We start from the raw sequence: 19,704 nt of genomic DNA, 5'->3' as shown, positions 1-19,704 counted from the left end.
ATTACAGAAAATAAAAAAACTAATTACAGATCTTTAAACTAATTACTCCTAATCTAATAGCCCTATCAAAATAAAAAAAGCCCCCCCCCCCTAAAAAAAAACCCTAGCCTAAACTAAACCTTTCAATAGCCCTTAAAAGGGACTTTTGCGGGGCATTGCCCCAAAGTAATTAGCTCTTTTACCTGTAAAAAAAAATACAAACAACCCCCCCAACAGTAAAACCCAGCACCCACACAACCAACCCCCCAAATAAAATACTAACTAAAAAAAACTAAGCTCCCCATTGCCCTGAAAAGGACATTTGGATGGACATTGCCCTTAAAAGGGCATTTAGCTCTTTTGCAGGCCCAAAGCCCTAACTTAAAAAATAAACCCACCCAATACACCCTTAAAAAAATCCTAACACTAACCCCCGAAGATTCACTTTCCGGGAGAAGTCTTCATCCAAGCAACAAGATGTCTTCATCTAAGCCGGCAGAAGTGGTCCTCCAGACTGGCAGAAGTCTTCATCCAGACGGCATCTTCTATCTTCATCCTTCCGGCGGGGAGCGGGTCCATCTTCAAGACCTCCGACGCGGAGCATCCTCTTCTTCCAATGACTACCCAACGAATGAAGGTTCCTTTAAGTGACGTCATCCAAGATGGCGTCCCTTAGATTCCGATTGGCTGATAGAATTCTATCAGCCAATCGGAATTAAGGTAGAAAAAATCCTATGATTTATTTATAAGAATTCCTGGTTGGCTCCTGTGTCCTGGCTGTATTATTTCAGAGTAGACACTGTCTGAAGTATTGAACAGATCATGTCTGACTCTGACTGTGCAAGTGTGCAACAGTGCCTAGTTCTATAGGACTCAGACTAATCTTCATTTATGTATAAGAATTCCTGGATGACTCCTGGCTGTATTATTATTTAATTCTAAACCCACAAAGCTAATGCTATATAAGTGTCACAGACTAGTGAGACCACAGTTTCCTTTTTTTATATATTTATTTTTTTCCATATAAATCTAATGGCACCATGTGTAGTGCTGTGTGCTAGTGCTGTTGAAAGAAAAAAAATGGTGCCATTAGATTTATATGAACAAATATATATAAAAAGGAAACTGTGGTCTCACTGGTCTGTGACACTGACTGTTATATAGCATTAGTTTTGTGGGTTTAGAATTAAATAATAATACAGCCAAGAGCCATCCAGGAATTCTTATTAATAAACAATGATTAGTCTGAGTCTTTATAGAGCTATGCAAGCCAGTGGTATAGAGATTAAGAGGCTACACCTATAGGAACATCTGTAACAACTGTAGTACATTGTTGGACATTGTTTATGGCAGAATATGTTTGTGTGTGTATTTGTGTGTTTCTGTGAATGTGTATGTGTGTTTGATTATATGTCTGTTTGTGTCTGTGTCATTGTGTATGCTTGCGTGTGTGTATATATATATATATATATATATATATATATATATATATATATATATATGTGCGTGTATGTATATGTGTATAAATGTGTATGTGGTTGTGTGTGTAAATATGTGTGCATAAATATGTGTAAATATGTATTGTTTTGGTGTAAATGTGTATAATAATATGTGTGTATAAATAAAGGTTTAAATATGTGTGCATGTATGTATAAATGTGTGTGTGTAAATTTGTCTGCATGAGTGTGTCTGTATGTGTGTAAATGTGTATGTGTGAAAATATCTATGTGTATGAGTATGTATGTATGTGTGTGTGTAGGTACATTTTGTTAACTGGTATCTTGTGCAGAGCCACCACTTTAGGACATTGTCATGCAGAAATTAACAATTATAGCTATTACAAATTACTAGAACAGTAATGAAATATATATAAAAAAAAAAAATGGGGGGGGGGGGGCGACAAAATGTGTGTTTGCCTGTGTAGCCAAAAATCCTAGAACCGGCCCTGCATAGTAGTGAGAGAGAATCTACTGTATAACTATATACAAGTCATGACCTCAGCCGCTGCTCCTTAACCATGAATTAAAATGCTTGATGTATGTTAGGTTTAGGCAAACTGACATTGAGACAGGATCTTTCTTGTGAATCTTCTTTTTTAGACCTGAGATAGTAAGAAAATGAAAGGACAAAATCATGAAATATTCTCTCTCATGTTTCAGTAGCATTATGAGGATAGCTAGAACTTACTGTCACTAAAGCTGACCTCTAATTGTTTTTGTTTGTAAATGTTACACTACATGTTTTACTTGTATATCTGTAATTGTTTTGTTTTTTCTCTTTCATATCAGCAGTAGGAGAATATGAATGTTTATTGATTTGATTGTGTGGGTAAAACTGAAATCCATAATCGACAAACTGAACTATGGTTAAATGAAACTGAAGTAACAATGAAAGAAGAAAGTTATTAGACATCGAAACAAGCAGAAATAGATGTGACATGTTCCTAATTGCCATATGCCAGGGATTTAGTGAATTTCTGTATTTTTTCTATGAAACTGAATGCAAACACATCTATGTTTAGTTTTTTTAGTCATTATTAAAGGGATGCTAAAATCAGAAATAAACTTTCATGATTCAGATAGTGCATGCAATTTTAAACAATTTTCCAATTCACTTCCATATGCATTTTGTGATTGGCTGATGGTTGTCACATGATGCAGTGGAAGGAAAATAGAACTAACTTTAAAATGTGTCAGTAAGAAATCTACTACTCATTTGAAGTTTAAACTAAGTGCTTTTGCATTGTCTTTAGTATGTATTTACTGATTATGGCATTCTACTGTGCTTAGTGGTAATTTAAGAATGAATTATTTATAAATGTATTCCTGCCATGTGAGCTTTTTGCCCAAAAATTTGTTTTTATAGACTTATGATTACAGTAATTTTATTTAATACTTACTATTAGTTACTTCACTAACTCTGCATCCTCATTGGAGGAACATGTGAATAACACATCCATTAGTTTTAAAAATGTCCATCCTAGTTGACCTTCCTCATTATTTTTGTTCCTCTCGTTTGAGTATCTTGTTCCTGTCATTTAGATTCTTTGTTGAAGAGCATACCTAGGTAGGCTCATGATCAGAAATGTACTACTGGTTGAGTTAGGGTTGAGTTAGCTGATTATTGGTGTGGTGGTAAAAATGTGTATCTAGATTTTTAAATTTAAACCACTAAATATATAATTCTATGTAAAAACCCTCTAAACCATTACAATTAAGTTACGCGAAATAAACACTGTAAAAGGGTCTCCATTGTTTCAAAATAATTTATTAGGAATCAATATATATTGTAATAAGAGGACTATATTTACAGATATACTGTGTATATATATATGTGTATATATATATATATATATATATATACACACACATATATTTTACAGCAAAACAGTCCAAATAATTATTACAGGGCAACAACCTTAATTTGTGCAACACTGCTAATTAAATAAACTAATCACAGAATTTATCCAAGGAATATACTTAGCCAAATTCTCCAATGTGTCCAACATCAGCCATCTTTTCAGCAGGAACAAGATAAGTAGAGAGAGAAAGTGTTTCCCAATTTTATTCTTAATTCAAAAGGGTTTGGCCTATCACATGCCAGTCAAGGTTAATGGAAGTGTCTTTTAACACCTAGCTCAGACAGAGAAAGGTGTATCTAGGGGGAAGGGATTTTAAAACCAGCTATGTGAATATGCCAGCTATGTGAATATGTCACCACAATTGGTGGCTACACACATATGCCTCTTGTTATTGTCTCACTGCTGCTCTGGAGGTGACTTTAAATATGACCTCTTTGCAGGGGTTAATCACATAGGGATTGATCATAATCTATTGCTTAACCATTATTGGCATGTTAACAGCTGCAAATCAGCCCTTTAATTACATGAAACAATCACAATCAGCTATTTTTATTGTTTATCTGCAGCACTTTTTATATTATTGTTGAGAAATGTCCCTTTGAGGTGGGAGAAGCGTAATAAGCAACGGTCAAATGACTACTGCTGCTCAGATAGCTCTGCAAGGCATCAAAACCATCATATGCTGCTTTGTACATAAAGTCCTTTGTGTTGTTTTTGGGAGTTAAAAGATTTCGAGCTTCAGCTCTATGGAGAAGCATTTAAGGATTGTGATCACTGGATAAACACACTGGCAATACTCACTGAGGTTCAGAAATCATTATCTAAAGAAAGCCACCTCAAGATTGTGAGCAACCTCTAGTTATATGCAAGCAGTAGTGCAACATTACAACGCTCTAGCACTTCTACATTTGTATGTTCCAATAACTTTTAATTTTTCTGGTTTTCTATTGGGATAAGCTAGTTCTTTAGCCAGTCTCGTATGTTTTTTTTTTTTGTTTTTGTTTTTGTTTCAGGCTTTCTGAAGCATTTGTCGTTACAACTTTTTACCTATTTCAATCAAATATGTAGCATTTTTTTGGTTCTCTCTCATGACATATTTATATCTATGGTGTAAAGATAATGAATATAGTTAAAATTGTTGTATACACAAAAATATAAGACTAGGTTTTCTCTACAGCCCTATCTAAAAGGTACAGCCCCATTATTTAGTACTACGTAAGGACATAAGCCAAGATATGGTACATTTATTTCATGTAATTAGCAAGAGTCCATGAGCTAGTGACGTATGGGATATACATTCCTAGCAGGAGGGGCAAAGTTTCCCAAACCTCAAAATGCCTACAAATACACCCCTCACCACACCCACAAATCAGTTTTACAAACTTTGCCTCCTATGGAGGTGGTGAAGTAAGTTTGTGCTAGATTCTACGTTGATATGCGCTCCGCAGCAGGTTGGAGCCCGGTTTTCCTCTCAGCGTGCAGTGAATGTCAGAGGGATGTGAGGAGAGTATTGCCTATTTTGAATGCAGTGATCTCCTTCTACGGGGTCTATTTCATAGGTTCTCTGTTATCAGTCGTAGAGATTCATCTCTTACCTCCCTTTTCAGATTGACGATATACTCTTATATATATACCATTACCTCTGCTGATTTTCGTTTCAGTACTGGTTTGGCTTTCTACAAACATGTAGATGAGTGTCCTGGGGTAAGTAAGTCTTATTTTCTGTGACATTCTAAGCTATGGTTGGGCACTTTTTTAATAAAGTTCTAAATATATGTATTCAAACATTTATTTGCCTTGACTCAGGATGTTCAACATTCCTTATTTTCAGACAGTCAGTTTCATATTTGGGATAATGCACTTGAATCAATTATTTTTCTTACCTTAAAAATTTGACTTTTTTCCCTGTGGGCTGTTAGGCTCGCGGGGGCTGAAAATGCTTCATTTTATTGCGTCATTCTTGGCGCAGACTTTTTTGGCGCAAAAAATCTTTTCTGTTTCCGGCGTCATATGTGTCACCGGAAGTTGCGTCATTTTTGACGTTCTTTTGCGCCAAAAATGTTGGCGTTCCGGACGTGGCGTCATTTTTGGTGCCAAAAGCATTTAGGCGCCAAATAATGTGGGCGTCTTATTTGGCGCTAAAAAAATATGGGCGTCGCTTTTGTCTCCACATTATTTAAGTCTCATTTTTCTTTGCTTCTGGTTGCTAGAAGCTTGTTCCTTGGCATTTTTTCCCATTCCTGAAACTGTCATTTAAGGAATTTGATCAATTTTGCTTTATATGTTGTTTTTTCTCTTACATATTGCAAGATGTCTCACGTTGCATCTGAGTCAGAAGATACTTCAGGAAAATCGCTGTCTGGTGCTGGAACTACCAAAGCTAAGTGTATCTGCTGTAAACTTTTGGTAGCTGTTCCTCCAGCTGTTGTTTGTATTAATTGTCATGACAAACTTGTTAATGCAGATAATATTTCCTTTAGTAATGTACCATTACCTGTTGCAGTTCCATCAACATCTAATGTTCAGAATGTTCCTGATAACATAAGAGATTTTGTTTCTGAATCCATCAAGAAGGCTATGTCTGTTATTCCTCCTTCTAGTAAACATAAAAAATCTTTTAAAACTTCTCTTTATACAGATGAATTTTTAAATGAACATCATCATTCTGATTCTAATGACTCTTCTGGTTCAGAGGATTCTGTCTCAGAGGTTGATGCTGATAAATCTTCATATTTATTTAAAATGGAATTTATTCGTTCTTTACTTAAAGAAGTACTAATTGCTTTAGAAATTGAGGATCTCCTGTGGTTATTCCAGAAGTTTTTCCTGTTCCTGGTGCTATTTCTGAAGTAATTTCCAGAGAATGGAATAATTTGGGTAATTCATTTACTCCTTCTAAACGTTTTAAGCAATTATATCCTGTGCCGTCTGACAGATTAGAATTTTGGGACAAAATCCCTAAAGTTGATGGGGCTATTTCTACCCTTGCTAAACGTACTACTATTCCTACGTCAGATGGTACTTCCTTTAAGGATCCTTTAGATAGGAAAATTGAATCCTTTCTAAGTAAAGCTTATCTGTGTTCAGGTAATCTTCTTAGACCTGCTATATCATTGGCTGATGTTGCTGCAGCTTCAACTTTTTGGTTGGAAACTTTAGCGCAACAAGTAACAGATCATGATTCTCATAATATTGTTATTCTTCTTCAACATGCTAATAATTTTATCTGTGATGCCATTTTTGATATTATCAGAGTTGATGTCAGGTTTATGTCTCTAGCTATTTTAGCTAGAAGAGCTTTATGGCTTAAAACTTGGAATGCTGATATGTCTTCTAAATCGACTCTACTTTCCATTTCTTTCCAGGGTAACAAATTATTTGGTTCTCAGTTGGATTCTATTATCTCAACTGTTACTGGTGGGAAAGGAACTTTTTTACCACAGGATAAAAAATCTAAGGGTAAAAACAGGGCTAATAATCGTTTTCGTTCCTTTCGTTTCAACAAAGAACAAAAGCCTGATCCTTCATCCTCAGGAGCAGTTTCAGTTTGGAAACCATCTCCAGTCTGGAATAAATCCAAGCCTTCTAGAAAAGCAAAGCCAGCTTCTAAGTCCACATGAAGGTGCGGCCCTCATTCCAGCTCAGCTGGTAGGGGGCAGGTTACGTTTTTTCAAAGAAATTTGGATCAAATCTGTTCACAATCTTTGGATTCAGAACATTGTTTCAGAAGGGTACAGAATTGGTTTCAAGATAAGACCTCCTGCAAAGAGATTTTTTCTTTCCCGTGTCCCAGTAAATCCAGTGAAAGCTCAAGCATTTCTGAAATGTGTTTCAGATCTAGAGTTGGCTGGAGTAATTATGCCAGTTCCAGTTCTGGAACAGGGGCTGGGGTTTTATTCGAATCTCTTCATTGTACCAAAGAAGGAGAATTCCTTCAGACCAGTTCTGGATCTAAAAATATTGAATCGTTATGTAAGGATACCAACGTTCAAAATGGTAACTGTAAGGACTATCTTGCCTTTTGTTCAACAAGGGCATTATATGTCCACAATAGATTTACAGGATGCATATCTGCATATTCCGATTCATCCAGATCATTATCAGTTCCTCAGATTCTCTTTTCTGGACAAGCATTACCAGTTTGTGGCTCTGCCGTTTGGCCTAGCTACAGCTCCAAGAATTTTTACAAAGGTTCTCGGTGCCCTTCTGTCTGTAATCAGAGAACAGGGTATTGTGGTTTTCCTTATTTGGACGATATCTTGGTACTTGCTCAGTCTTTACATTTAGCAGAATCTCATACGAATCGACTTGTGTTGTTTCTTCAAGATCATGGTTGGAGGATCAATTCACTAAAAAGTTCATTGACTCCTCAGACAAGGGTAACCTTTCTGGGTTTCCAGATAGATTCAGTGTCCATGACTCTGTCTTTGACAGACAAGAGACGTCTAAAATTGATTTCAGCTTGTCGAAACCTTCAGTCACAATCATTCCCTTCGGTAGCCTTATGCATGGAAATTCTAGGTCTTATGATTGCTGCATCGGACGCGATCCCCTTTGCTCGTTTTCACATGCGACCTCTTCAGCTCTGTATGCTGAATCAATGGTGCAGGGATTACACAAAGATATCTCAATTAATATCTTTAAAACCGATTGTACGACACTCTCTAACGTGGTGGACAGATCACCATCGTTTAATTCAGGGGGCTTCTTTTGTTCTTCCGACCTGGACTGTAATTTCAACAGATGCAAGTCTTACAGGTTGGGGAGCTGTGTGGGGATCTCTGACGGCACAAGGAGTTTGGGAATCTCAGGAGGTGAGATTACCGATCAATATTTTGGAACTCCGTGCAATTTTCAGAGCTCTTCAGTCTTGGCCTCTTCTGAAGAGAGAATCGTTAATTTGTTTTCAGACAGACAATGTCACAACTGTGGCATACATCAATCATCAAGGAGGGACTCACAGTCCTCTGGCTATGAAAGAAGTATCTCGAATTCTGGTTTGGGCGGAATCCAGCTCCTGTCTAATCTCTGCGGTTCATATCCCAGGTATAGACAATTGGGAAGCGGATTATCTCAGTCGCCAAACGTTGCATCCGGGCGAATGGTCTCTTCACCCAGAGGTATTTCTTCAGATTGTTCAAATGTGGGATCTTCCAGAAATAGATCTGATGGCGTCTCATCTAAACAAGAAACTTCCCAGGTATCTGTCCAGATCCCGGGATCCTCAGGCGGAAGCAGTGGATGCATTATCACTTCCTTCGAAGTATCATCCTGCCTATATCTTTCCGCCTCTAGTTCTTCTTCCAAGAGTAATCTCCAAGATTCTGAAGGAATGCTCGTTTGTTCTGCTGGTAGCTCCGGCATGGCCTCACAGGTTTTGGTATGCGGATCTTGTCCGGATGGCCTCTTGCCATCCGTGGACTCTTCCGCTAAGACCAGACCTTCTGTCGCAAGGTCCTTTTTTCCATCAGGATCTCAAATCCTTAAATTTAAAGGTATGGAGATTGAACGCTTGATTCTTGGTCAAAGAGGTTTCTCTGACTCTGTGATTAATACTATGTTACAGGCTCGTAAATCTGTATCTAGAGAGATATATTATAGAGTCTGGAAGACTTATATTTCTTGGTGTCTTTCTCATCATTTTTTTTGGCATTCTTTTAGAATTCCGAGAATTTTACAGTTTCTTCAGGATGGTTTAGATAGAGGTTTATCCGCAAGTTCTTTGAAAGGACAAATCTCTGCTCTTTCTGTTCTTTTTCACAGAAAGATTGCTAATCTTCCTGATATTCATTGTTTTGTACAAGCTTTGGTTAGTATAAAACCTGTCATTAAGTCAATTTCTCCTCCTTGGAGTTTGAATTTGGTTCTGGGGGCTCTTCAAGCTCCTCCTTTTGAACCCATGCATTCATTGGACATTAAATTACTTTCTTGGAAAGTTTTGTTCCTTTTGGCGATCTCTTCTGCCAGAAGAGTCTCTGAATTATCTGCTCTTTCTTGTGAGTCTCCTTTTCTGATTTTTCATCAGGATAAGGCGGTGTTGCGAACTTCTTTTGAATTTTTACCTAAGGTTGTGAATTCCAACAACATTAGTAGAGAAATTGTGGTTCCCTCATTATGTCCTAATCCTAAGAATTCTAAGGAGAAATCGTTGCATTCTTTGGATGTTGTTAGAGCTTTGAAATATTATGTTGAAGCTACTAAGTCTTTCCGAAAGACTTCTAGTCTATTTGTTATCTTTTCCGGTTCTAGAAAAGGCCAGAAAGCTTCTGCCGTTTCTTTGGTATCTTGGTTGAAATCTTTAATTCATCATGCCTATGTCGAGTCGGGTAAAACTCCGCCTCAAAGGATTACAGCTCATTCTACTAGGTCAGTTTCTACTTCCTGGGCGTTTAAGAATGAAGCTTCGGTTGATCAGATTTGCAAAGCAGCAACTTGGTCCTCTTTGCATACTTTTACTAAATTCTACCATTTTGATGTATTTTCTTCTTCTGAAGCAGTTTTTGGTAGAAAAGTACTTCAGGCAGCAGTTTCAGTTTGAATCTTCTGTTTATGTTTTTCATTAAACTTTATTTTGGGTGTGGATTATTTTCAGCAGGAATTGGCTGTCTTTATTTTATCCCTCCCTAGTGACTCTTGCATGGAAAGATCCACATCTTGGGTAGTCATTATCCCATACGTCACTAGCTCATGGACTCTTGCTAATTACATGAAAGAAAACATAATTTATGTAAGAACTTACCTGATAAATTCATTTCTTTCATATTAGCAAGAGTCCATGAGGCCCGCCCTTTTTTGTGGTGGTTATGATTTTTTTATATAAAGCACAATTATTCCAATTCCTTATTTTATATTCTTTCGCACTTTTTTCTTATAACCCCACTTCTTGGCTATTCGTTAAACTGATTTGTGGGTGTGGTGAGGGGTGTATTTGTAGGCATTTTGAGGTTTGGGAAACTTTGCCCCTCCTGGTAGGAATGTATATCCCATACGTCACTAGCTCATGGACTCTTGCTAATATGAAAGAAATGAATTTATCAGGTAAGTTCTTACATAAATTATGTTTTTCTTTAATGATATATTTTGTTCCTCCCGTTATTTTACCTTGTGTTACATAGCATTATAGAAATGCTATGAGTCATGTATAAACATGTTCAGGATTTGTCTGATGGTTTCTATTGAGTGTAATTATCCTTTGAAATTATATCTTACTGACCAAAGACCATGCTATTAATGAACCATGCTGTTCCCCGACTACACATGATTCCAAGTTTGTTTACAAATCCATCTATACATGGGGCTCAGTCTCCTGAAGCGAGTTATATATAGTTAGCAGTATTAGGATTTTTATTTAAATAGTGGCATAAAATAGAACTAAAGCACCAGATATTTGAATGTGTATAGTATAAACTAGAAAATGTATTGATTATTGAGAATTCATTAAATATGATATAAGAAGTATCAATGACTATATGACTATGAAATTGCTATTGACTATACAAAGGTGTGAATATAGCCAAGAATGTCTATGCTACCAGCAAACAGAGCAAGTGGCTTATATCCATTTTATTATTTATCATTAGATTATTATTTTATTTTATTTAATTCCTTAACAGCTTGTTTTTATTTTCAAAAGCAGAAGAACAAGTACATTGTAACACTGCATACATTAAACTCCATGTGAGTGTAGGCATCAACATGTTTGCCCTGTGACGATTATATATATATGTGTAGAGATATAGTTATATATAGATATTGTTAAATATAGATGATCTTTTTTGTTTTTCAGAATTCAGCATTTTAAAGAAAGTACAGGATTCATCCACGAATGCCGCCTTAAAGGTGAAGGATGTCTTGTTCACTGGTATGTATGCTGGCTACCTATAAAAGTGTAGTAAAATTATAGTGTGTGTATATATATATATATATATATATATATATATATATATATATATATATATATATATATATATATATATATATATATATATATATAGCTGCAATCCAATCTTCAAACCAACCCACCAGAAGCCAGCTGCCTGGGTGCAAAAATGCAATCAAATATTCCAACAGACAAATGCACACACAGGTCTTGTACAAAGAAAACCAAAACATTTAACAGATGCTGATTAAGGAGATTGTATCTCTGAAAATGTTCCAATACATTTTTTGTTTTCTTTGTACAAGACCTGTGAGTGCATTTGTCTGTTGGAATATATACAGTATCCCACAAAAGTGAGTACAACCCTCACATTTTTGTAAATATTTTATTATATCTTTTCATGTGACAACACTGAAGAAATGACACTTTGCTACAATGTAAAGAGTGTACAGCCTGTATAACAGTGTAAATTTGCTGTCCCCTCAAAATAACTCACACAGCCATTAATGTATAAACCTTTGGCAACAAAAGTGAGTACACCCCTAAGTGTAAATGTCCAAATTGGGCCCAATTAGCCATTTTTCCTCCCCGGTGTCATGTGACTCGTTAGTGTTACAAGGTCTCAGGTGTGAATGGGGAGCAGGTGTGTTAAATTTTGTGTTATTGCTCTCACACTCTCTCATACTGGTCACTGGAAGTTCAACATGGCACCTCATGGCAAAGAACTCTGAGGATCTGAAAAAAAAAATCTATATATATAAATAGACAAATGGCTTGTTGCACTCACTGGACTTTTAAAAAACGTGCCTTTATTTGTGATATTTCATATCAATCATGACAATATGACAATCATATATAGGTTAAGGCATGCAAATGTATACATACTAGTTTTGAAAGTCAATTCAAGCAGCGTACACTATACATTAAATCCTCACACAGTGTACGCTGCTTGAATTGACTTTCAAATCTAGTATGTATACATTTGCATGCCTTAACCTATATATGATTGTGCATATATTCATTTTTGTAGTCCACACTAATTTTTTTCTTTTTTGTGTTAAGTGTCACTTTGTTTCTTGCTGCCTTATTGGGTGAGCTATGTGGTCGTGTATAATGTTGTTTTCACTGGTTGCTATGACTACCACTTGGTGTTTTTTTTTTATTCAGGGGGTGGGGTTTTGGTTTCATTGGTTGTTTGTTTCTATAAATGAATGTATTCCACTGTGTTTCTTTGTCTGAGGAAGGGGATACGGTCCCCGAAACATCACAAAATAAAGAAACGTTTTTTAAAAGTCCAGTGAGAGCAAGCCATTTGTCTATTTCTATTCATGTTTTTGCCTGCACCCTGGCAGGCTGACCTAGTTGTGCGAGTGCTCTCCAGTTGCTCATATTTTCTATATATATGTGTGTGTGTGTGTATATATATATATATATCTTATGTGTGTGAAATACATACAATTTCCTGATTTCATTTTTCCTGGAACATTTTTTTTTTCTCTGGTAATGTTTTGAAGGAGGCTGCATACTGCTGGTTTATTTAATATAGTTAAATTATTGACTTTCATGAATTGATCATTGTGAATTATAGAAATTGTAACATGTAGGTTTTGTGACCCCCTTCCCCATCCAACACACACTTTCAAATATTATATCATTTTTGCCCCATATGCTTCTCAAAACTGAGCAAATGTTAACTCCTTTCTGCCAGTAAGGCAATGAGCAAAATTATGGAACTATCTTTCTGTCAGTAAGATACAGACAGCAATGATTTAACCTCCTGTCTGCCAGAAATGTTTCAGGGGACTGTATTTAACCCTGTGTCTTCAGACACAACATAGTAATTTCACTCCTGGTTACTATAGAGCAAATAAATCCTTTGTGCACCCCATAATCGGTTGCCACATGCTCTCTCCACCCACACACCAAATACATCCCTGTTCTGGGAAAAGGTAACTAACATCACATTTCCTCTAATGCCAACTTTGTGTGCAATTTTATTTACCTCTACCCAGCACAGAATTGCATTTACCAGGTGGTGGTAGCAAGAACATGCAGGGATGTGCACCCCAGCAGGAATCAAGATGCAGTATGTATGCCCATACACGCATCTTAAAATATGCCACCACCCATCTGCCACCAGCTTGTGTGCCTAGTTATAAATACTATGGTGTTGTTAAATTAGCATTAAATCCTCACTGTACAGCAAATATCAAATGATCCAGATAACTGTAAACTTAGTAACACAGCAGTTCAAAGTATGTAGATGGTATAAATTTTAAAAAAACAAAGCTTCACTTCGCAGAAGAATTTGGTGGTTATGGAAGACTCTGTATAGCATTAAATCTTAACATAACTGGAAAGGGGGCATGGCTTTAAAAACAGTTTAAGGGTGGAGTTTAGTGTGCCAAGGCAGTCCACAAGATTGTATGGCTTTCTGTTGCAGGGCTTTGGTGGTCTTATATTTCTTAAAGGGAAAGTGTAGATATATAGGAAGCTGTGCAATATGTCATATGACCAATAAACTACAGTAAATTAAAGTACACTTTTTTTTTTCTTTGCTCATCCTAGTGGCTCTCTACAACAGACTGACCTTTTAGAAATCCCAAAGCCTGGGGGCTTTATGTTTTTTAGCGTTAATGTGCTTTACCTACAGCTTTTTTTTTTTCATATAGCTTCATGCAGCAGACTTGTGTATCTGGCATCTAGTGACATAACCAGATTGCCCATTTTCCAGAACACATATACATTAAAATTCCTGCTATACAATAGTTCAGAAGCTTCCTAAGTCAATTTCCAACTTAAAGTTCTTCATGGATCCATTAAGCCAGATAGATTATGCAATGGGCAAAATTACTTATTTTGGAGATTATTGCATTTAATTTGCCAGAACCAGCTATTGCCAACCAGATTATTTTAGCTGATTGACTAATTAATTTAATTAATTGATTAATTAACTTTTTTATCATCTGATTTATCATTGGATTACTTCTGTGATAGATGGCATGAAAGTGCAGTAAACATCAGCAAGCGCTACCCAGGTGCTGAACTGAAAATGGGCCGGCTTCTATGCTTACATTAAAATAAAGATACTAAGAGAACAAAGAAAAATTGATAATAGGAGTAAATTAGAAAGTTGCTTAAAATTGCATGCTCTATCTGAATCATGAAAGTTTCATTTTGACTAGACTATCCCTTTAATATAACTGTGTTGGTTATGCATAACTGGGGAATGGGTAATACAATGATTATCTATCTTTTAAAACAATATTCTATTGTAGTCTGTCCCTTTAATCATGTTTAAACATATTTTTGCATGAAAAAGGTAAGGAAGTAATTTAAAGTGAAACTAGCATTAAGTAGATGTCTATTCAGTTAGTATTTGTTACATACTGGTTCATAGGCAGTGGACACTCGTTCCCACAGAAAGTTGTTTAATGTTGCATTGGATGTCTATCCTATAATATAAAAGGCCAGGTATGTTTGTCCGATGCAATCATGCACAGTAGAGACTGCACGTGAGACAAACATATCTGGTCGTAAGGAAGGATCAGTCAAGGCCATGAGGATCAGACAACAGAGAGCGTGGGCAGGAGCGTGCGGGGGGCCGTGTACATGGGCTTTAGGACTAGTTTGAAATAAATAAATAAATAACTAAATAAAACTCTAATATATTTTTAAACAATTCATTTTAGATGTAACAAAGAACATTTTGAATACAATATCCCTTTAAATTTTGAATCAGTTTAACGTGTGCCCTGTAAACTTGGTGCACTCATCTTTTTCAGCAATGAGCAACTGCAACAAAATACATTAAATACAAATTAAAACTTCAAGACAAAGACGCGTTTCAAACGTTATCCACAACAGACAACAGAATGAAATGCTGCTAAACTACATTGCTGAAACATATATTATTTACACTCATAACAAAGAAAACTAAAATGCTGCAAAGTACCAAACCTTTGGCCGCTAACCAATATTCAGTAATTGTGTTTTTCAGTTTGGCAGGAGTTTCTAGAAGTGTGACCTTAGTGGTAGCCTATGTCATGGCTGTCACAAATCTGGGCTGGGATGATGCGTTATCTGCTGTCAGAGGTGCAAGGACGTGTGCCAATCCGAACATGGGCTTCCAGAAGCAGCTTGAAGACTTTGGAAAACATGATATCCAAAATGTGAGTGGTAATAAGTCACTGTTGATTAACAGTAAGGCCTTTCTGTAGCTTCATTTAGTTCAGCTGTAGAGAGAAGGTTTTTTTTTTTATCCTGGACAATGTAAACCATGATTTAATCTAATAATAACACCATTCTCAAATTGAATAAAATGAAGATGTCTGGTCTTACACTGTCTAAAACATTGCAGGCTCGACTGCCCTGCACAGTCTGCTTAGTTACCACTTGACAGGCGTTGTATTCTATGTTTAAATGCTGACTCATTTCCACTAGACATGAAAAACATTCAAGGTCAAAAATACTTTTTTTTCCCTCCTCTTGCCACTAAAATGTAGTAAATGTAGTTTATTTACCATTTTAGACTCTTTTATTTATATATATATATATATATATATATATACACACTATATATATATATATATATATATATATATATATATATATATATATATATATATATGTATATATATATATATATACATACATACATTGCCCCACAAGAGAAAAAATCTATAACATACTATTTAAATAATTCAAATTGAATGAATGTTAGTAAATCTGTAACAATCACAATAGTTTACAGTACAGCTACCTAAGGGGATTTCTTAAAGGTATTAAAGGGAATAGTAAAATACTCTCACCTATATTACGAGTTCTGCGTTAGGAGGGGTGCAGTGCTAACGAGCAGTTGATGCTCACCGCTCACTTACAGGCAGCGCTGGTATTACAGGTCTTTACAAACCCGGCGTTAGCCGCAAAAAAGTGAGCGAAGAGCAAAATTTTGTTCCACATCTCACCTCAATACCAGTGCTGCTTACGTTAGTGGTGAGCTGGTAAAACGTGCGCGTGCAAGTTTTCCCCATAGGAATCAGCGGGGAGAGCCGGCTGAAAAAAAAAACCTAACACCTGCAAAAAAGCAGCATAAAGCTCCTAACGCAGCCCCATTGATTCCTATGGAGAAATAAAAGTTATGTCTACACCTAACACCCTAACATGAACCCCAAGTCTAAACACCCCTTATCTTACACTTATTAACCCCTAATCTGCCGCCCCCATCATCGCCGACACCTACATTATATTATTAACCCCTAATCTGCCACTCCGACACCACCGCCACCTACATTATACTTATGAACCCCTAATCTGCTGCCCCCAACATCGCCGAACCCTACATTATATTTATTAACTCCTAATCTGCCGCCCCCAATGTCGCCGCTACCTAACTACATTTATTAACCCCTAATCTGCCGCCCAGAACGTCGCCACCACTATATTAAAGTTATTAACCCGTAAGCCTAAGTCTAACCCTAACCCCCCCTAACTTAAATATAATTTAAATAAATCTAAATAAAATTACTACAATTAACTAAATAATTCCTATTTAAAACTAAATACTTGCCTATAAAATAAACCCTAAGCTAGCTACAATATAACTAATAGTTACATTGTAGCTAGCTTAGGGTTTGTTTTTATTTTACAGGCAACTTTATATTTATTTTAACTAGGTACAATAGTTATTAAATAGTTATTAACTATTTCATAACTACCTAGTTAAAATAAAGACAAATTTACCTGTAAAATAAAACCTAATCTAAGTTACAATTACACCGAACACTAAATTAAAGAAAATAATAAAATAATTACAAGATTTTTAGACTAATTACACCTACTCTAATCCCCCTAACAAAATAAAAAAGCCCCCCAAAATAAAAAAAAGCCCTACCCTACACTAAATTACAAATAGCCCTTAAAAGGGCCTTTTGTGGGGCATTGCCCCAAAGTAATCAGCTCTTTTACCTGTAAAAATAAAGTACAAATACCCCCCCCAACATTAAAACCCACCACCCACACAACCAACCCTACTCTAAAACCCACCCAATCCCCCCTTAATAAAACCTTACACTAACCCCTTGAATATCACCCTACCGTGAGACGTCTTCACCCAACCGGGCAGAAGTGGCCTGGTCCTCCAGGGTAGAAGTCTTCAACCTACCGGGCAGAAGTGGTCCTCCAGATGGGCAGAAGTCTTCATCCAGACGGCATCGTCTATCTTCATCCATCTGGCTCGGAACGGGTCCATCTTCAAGACATCCGACGCGGAGCATCCTCTTCAAACGATGGCCAACGATTGAATTAAGGTTCCTTTAAATGACGTCATCCAAGATGGAGTCCCTTCAATTCCGATTGGCTGATAGAATTCTATCAGCCAATTGGAATTAAGGTAGAAAAAATCCTATTGGCTGATGCAATCAGCCAATAGGATTGAACTGGCATTCTATTAGCTGATTGGAACAGCCAATAGAATGCCAGCTCAATCCTATTGGCTGATTGGATCAGCCAATAGGATTGAAGTTCAATCCTATTGGCTGATTGCATCAGCCAATAGGATTTTTCTACCTTAATTCCAATTGGCTGATAGAATTCTATCAGCCAATCGGAATTGAAGGGACGCCTTCTTGGATGACATCATTTAAAAGTACCTTCATTCAGTCGTTGGCCGTCATTTGAAGAGGATGCTCCGCGTCGGATGTCTTGAAAATGGACCAGCTCCGCGCCAGATGGATGAAGATAGAAGATGCGTCTGGATGAAGACTTCTGCCCGTCTGGAGGACCACTTCTGCCCTGTTGGATGAAGACTTCTGCCCGTCTGGAGGACCACTTCTGCCCGGTTGGGTGAAGACGTCTCACGGTAGGGTGATCTTCAAGGGGTTAGTGTTTTGTATTTATTTTAACTAGGTAGTTATTAAATGGTTAATAACTATTTAATAACTATTGTACCTAGTTAAAATAAATACAAACTTGCCTGTAAAATAAAAATAAACCCTAAGCTAGATACAATGTAACTATTAGTTATATTGTAGCTAGCTTAGGGTTTATTTTATAGGTAAGTATTTAGTTTTAAATAGGAATAATTTAGTTAATGATAGTTATTTTATTTAGATTTATTGTAATTATATTTAAGTTAGGGGGGTTAGGGTTAGACTTAGATTTAGGGGTTAATAACTTTAATATAGTGGCAGCGACGTTGGGGGAGGCAGATTAGGGGTTAATAAATGTATTTAGGTGGCAGCGATGTTAGGGATGGCGGATTAGGGGTTAATAATATTTAACTAATGTTTGCGATGCAGGAGTGTGGCGGTTTAGGGGTTAATTTATTTATTATAGTGGCGGCGATGTCCGGTTCGGCAGATTAGGGGTTAAAATATTATAGTGTTTGCGATGTGGGAGGGCCTCGGTTTAGGGGTTAATAGGTAGTTTATGGGTGTTAGTGTACTTTTTAGCACTTTAGTTAAGAGTTTTATGCTACGGCGTTGTAGTGTAAAACTCTTAACTACCTACTTTTAAATTCGGTACCAGGCTTGACAGGAGAGGGTCTACCGCTCACTTTTGGTTAGACTCGTAATACCGGCGCTATGCAAGTCCCATTGAAAATATAGGATACGCAATTGACGTAAGTGGATTTGCGGTATTTCCGAGTCTGGCCAAAAAAGTGAGCGGTGAGCCTGTCATTTCAAGACTCGTAATACCAGCGGGCGTTAAAAAGCAACGTTGGGACTGGCCAACGCTGCTTTTTAACCCTAATGCAAGACTCGTAATCTAGCCGTATGTGTTAGATGTTTTTATTACTACACAATTGACTCAAATAGTTTAAAACACAGCTAAATTCAGCTTTGTTCCAGCAATGTATTGACAATGATCCCCCAAATGTCACGATTTTCGCGGGACAGTCCTGATTTTAGGGGTCTGTCACGCTGTCTTTTTTTTATTATTCTATTGGGCCCATACTCAAAAGCAGCTGGCTTTTCTCTCCCAGGGTTAGATACCTGTTAGATTCTCTGTGGAAAAGGAATGGTGTGTGGGTTAAGCAGGAGTAAGAAGGCTTTATACCCTCTGACCTTAGGTAATGGTGACCTCTAAAAAGACAGTGGAAAAATCTTTGTATAAAAAGTTACAATGCTTACTGTGCAATCAGCAATAGTAGCAAATTTCACACTTCCGAATCCTATGTCACTTTTATCAAGCGGTATATGATATTGTATCACAAGTAGTTTATAAGCTGTAAAGACTTAGTCCAAGTGAAGTGCATAAATGTGAACACAATATAAAAAGTAGCAATTCCTTATTACTCACTGTACTGGCCCCACCGCCACAGGATAGCGGTTATCCTCTGTAAACTCCACCTCACCAGTCAGCCTAGCATCAGCTGTGAAGCAATGACTGAACACCTCCACGGCTTTCTCCTTCACCGCTCCTTAAAACAAGTGCTCCAAATATCGAGGTGAATAACTGTCTTACAGACTTACTGTTGTAAAAC

General features: G+C 36.8%; 1 protein-coding gene across 1 annotated transcript in view; it reads left to right on the top strand.

The window, feature by feature from the left end:
- Window positions 1–19,704, top strand: part of DUSP22 (dual specificity phosphatase 22) — a 259,390-nt gene that overhangs the window by 232,255 nt on the left and 7,431 nt on the right. Inside the window, exons 5-6 of the mRNA XM_053714664.1 lie at window positions 11,127–11,201; window positions 15,220–15,391. Of these exons, the coding sequence (XP_053570639.1) occupies window positions 11,127–11,201; window positions 15,220–15,391 (247 nt within the window). The remainder of the gene's footprint in view (window positions 1–11,126; window positions 11,202–15,219; window positions 15,392–19,704) is intronic.

The sequence above is a fragment of the Bombina bombina genome, chromosome 5 (genome assembly GCF_027579735.1).
Source record: "Bombina bombina isolate aBomBom1 chromosome 5, aBomBom1.pri, whole genome shotgun sequence".
In the NCBI taxonomy this organism is placed as follows: Eukaryota; Metazoa; Chordata; class Amphibia; order Anura; family Bombinatoridae; genus Bombina; species Bombina bombina.
This window is presented reverse-complemented; position numbering and strand designations above follow the sequence as displayed.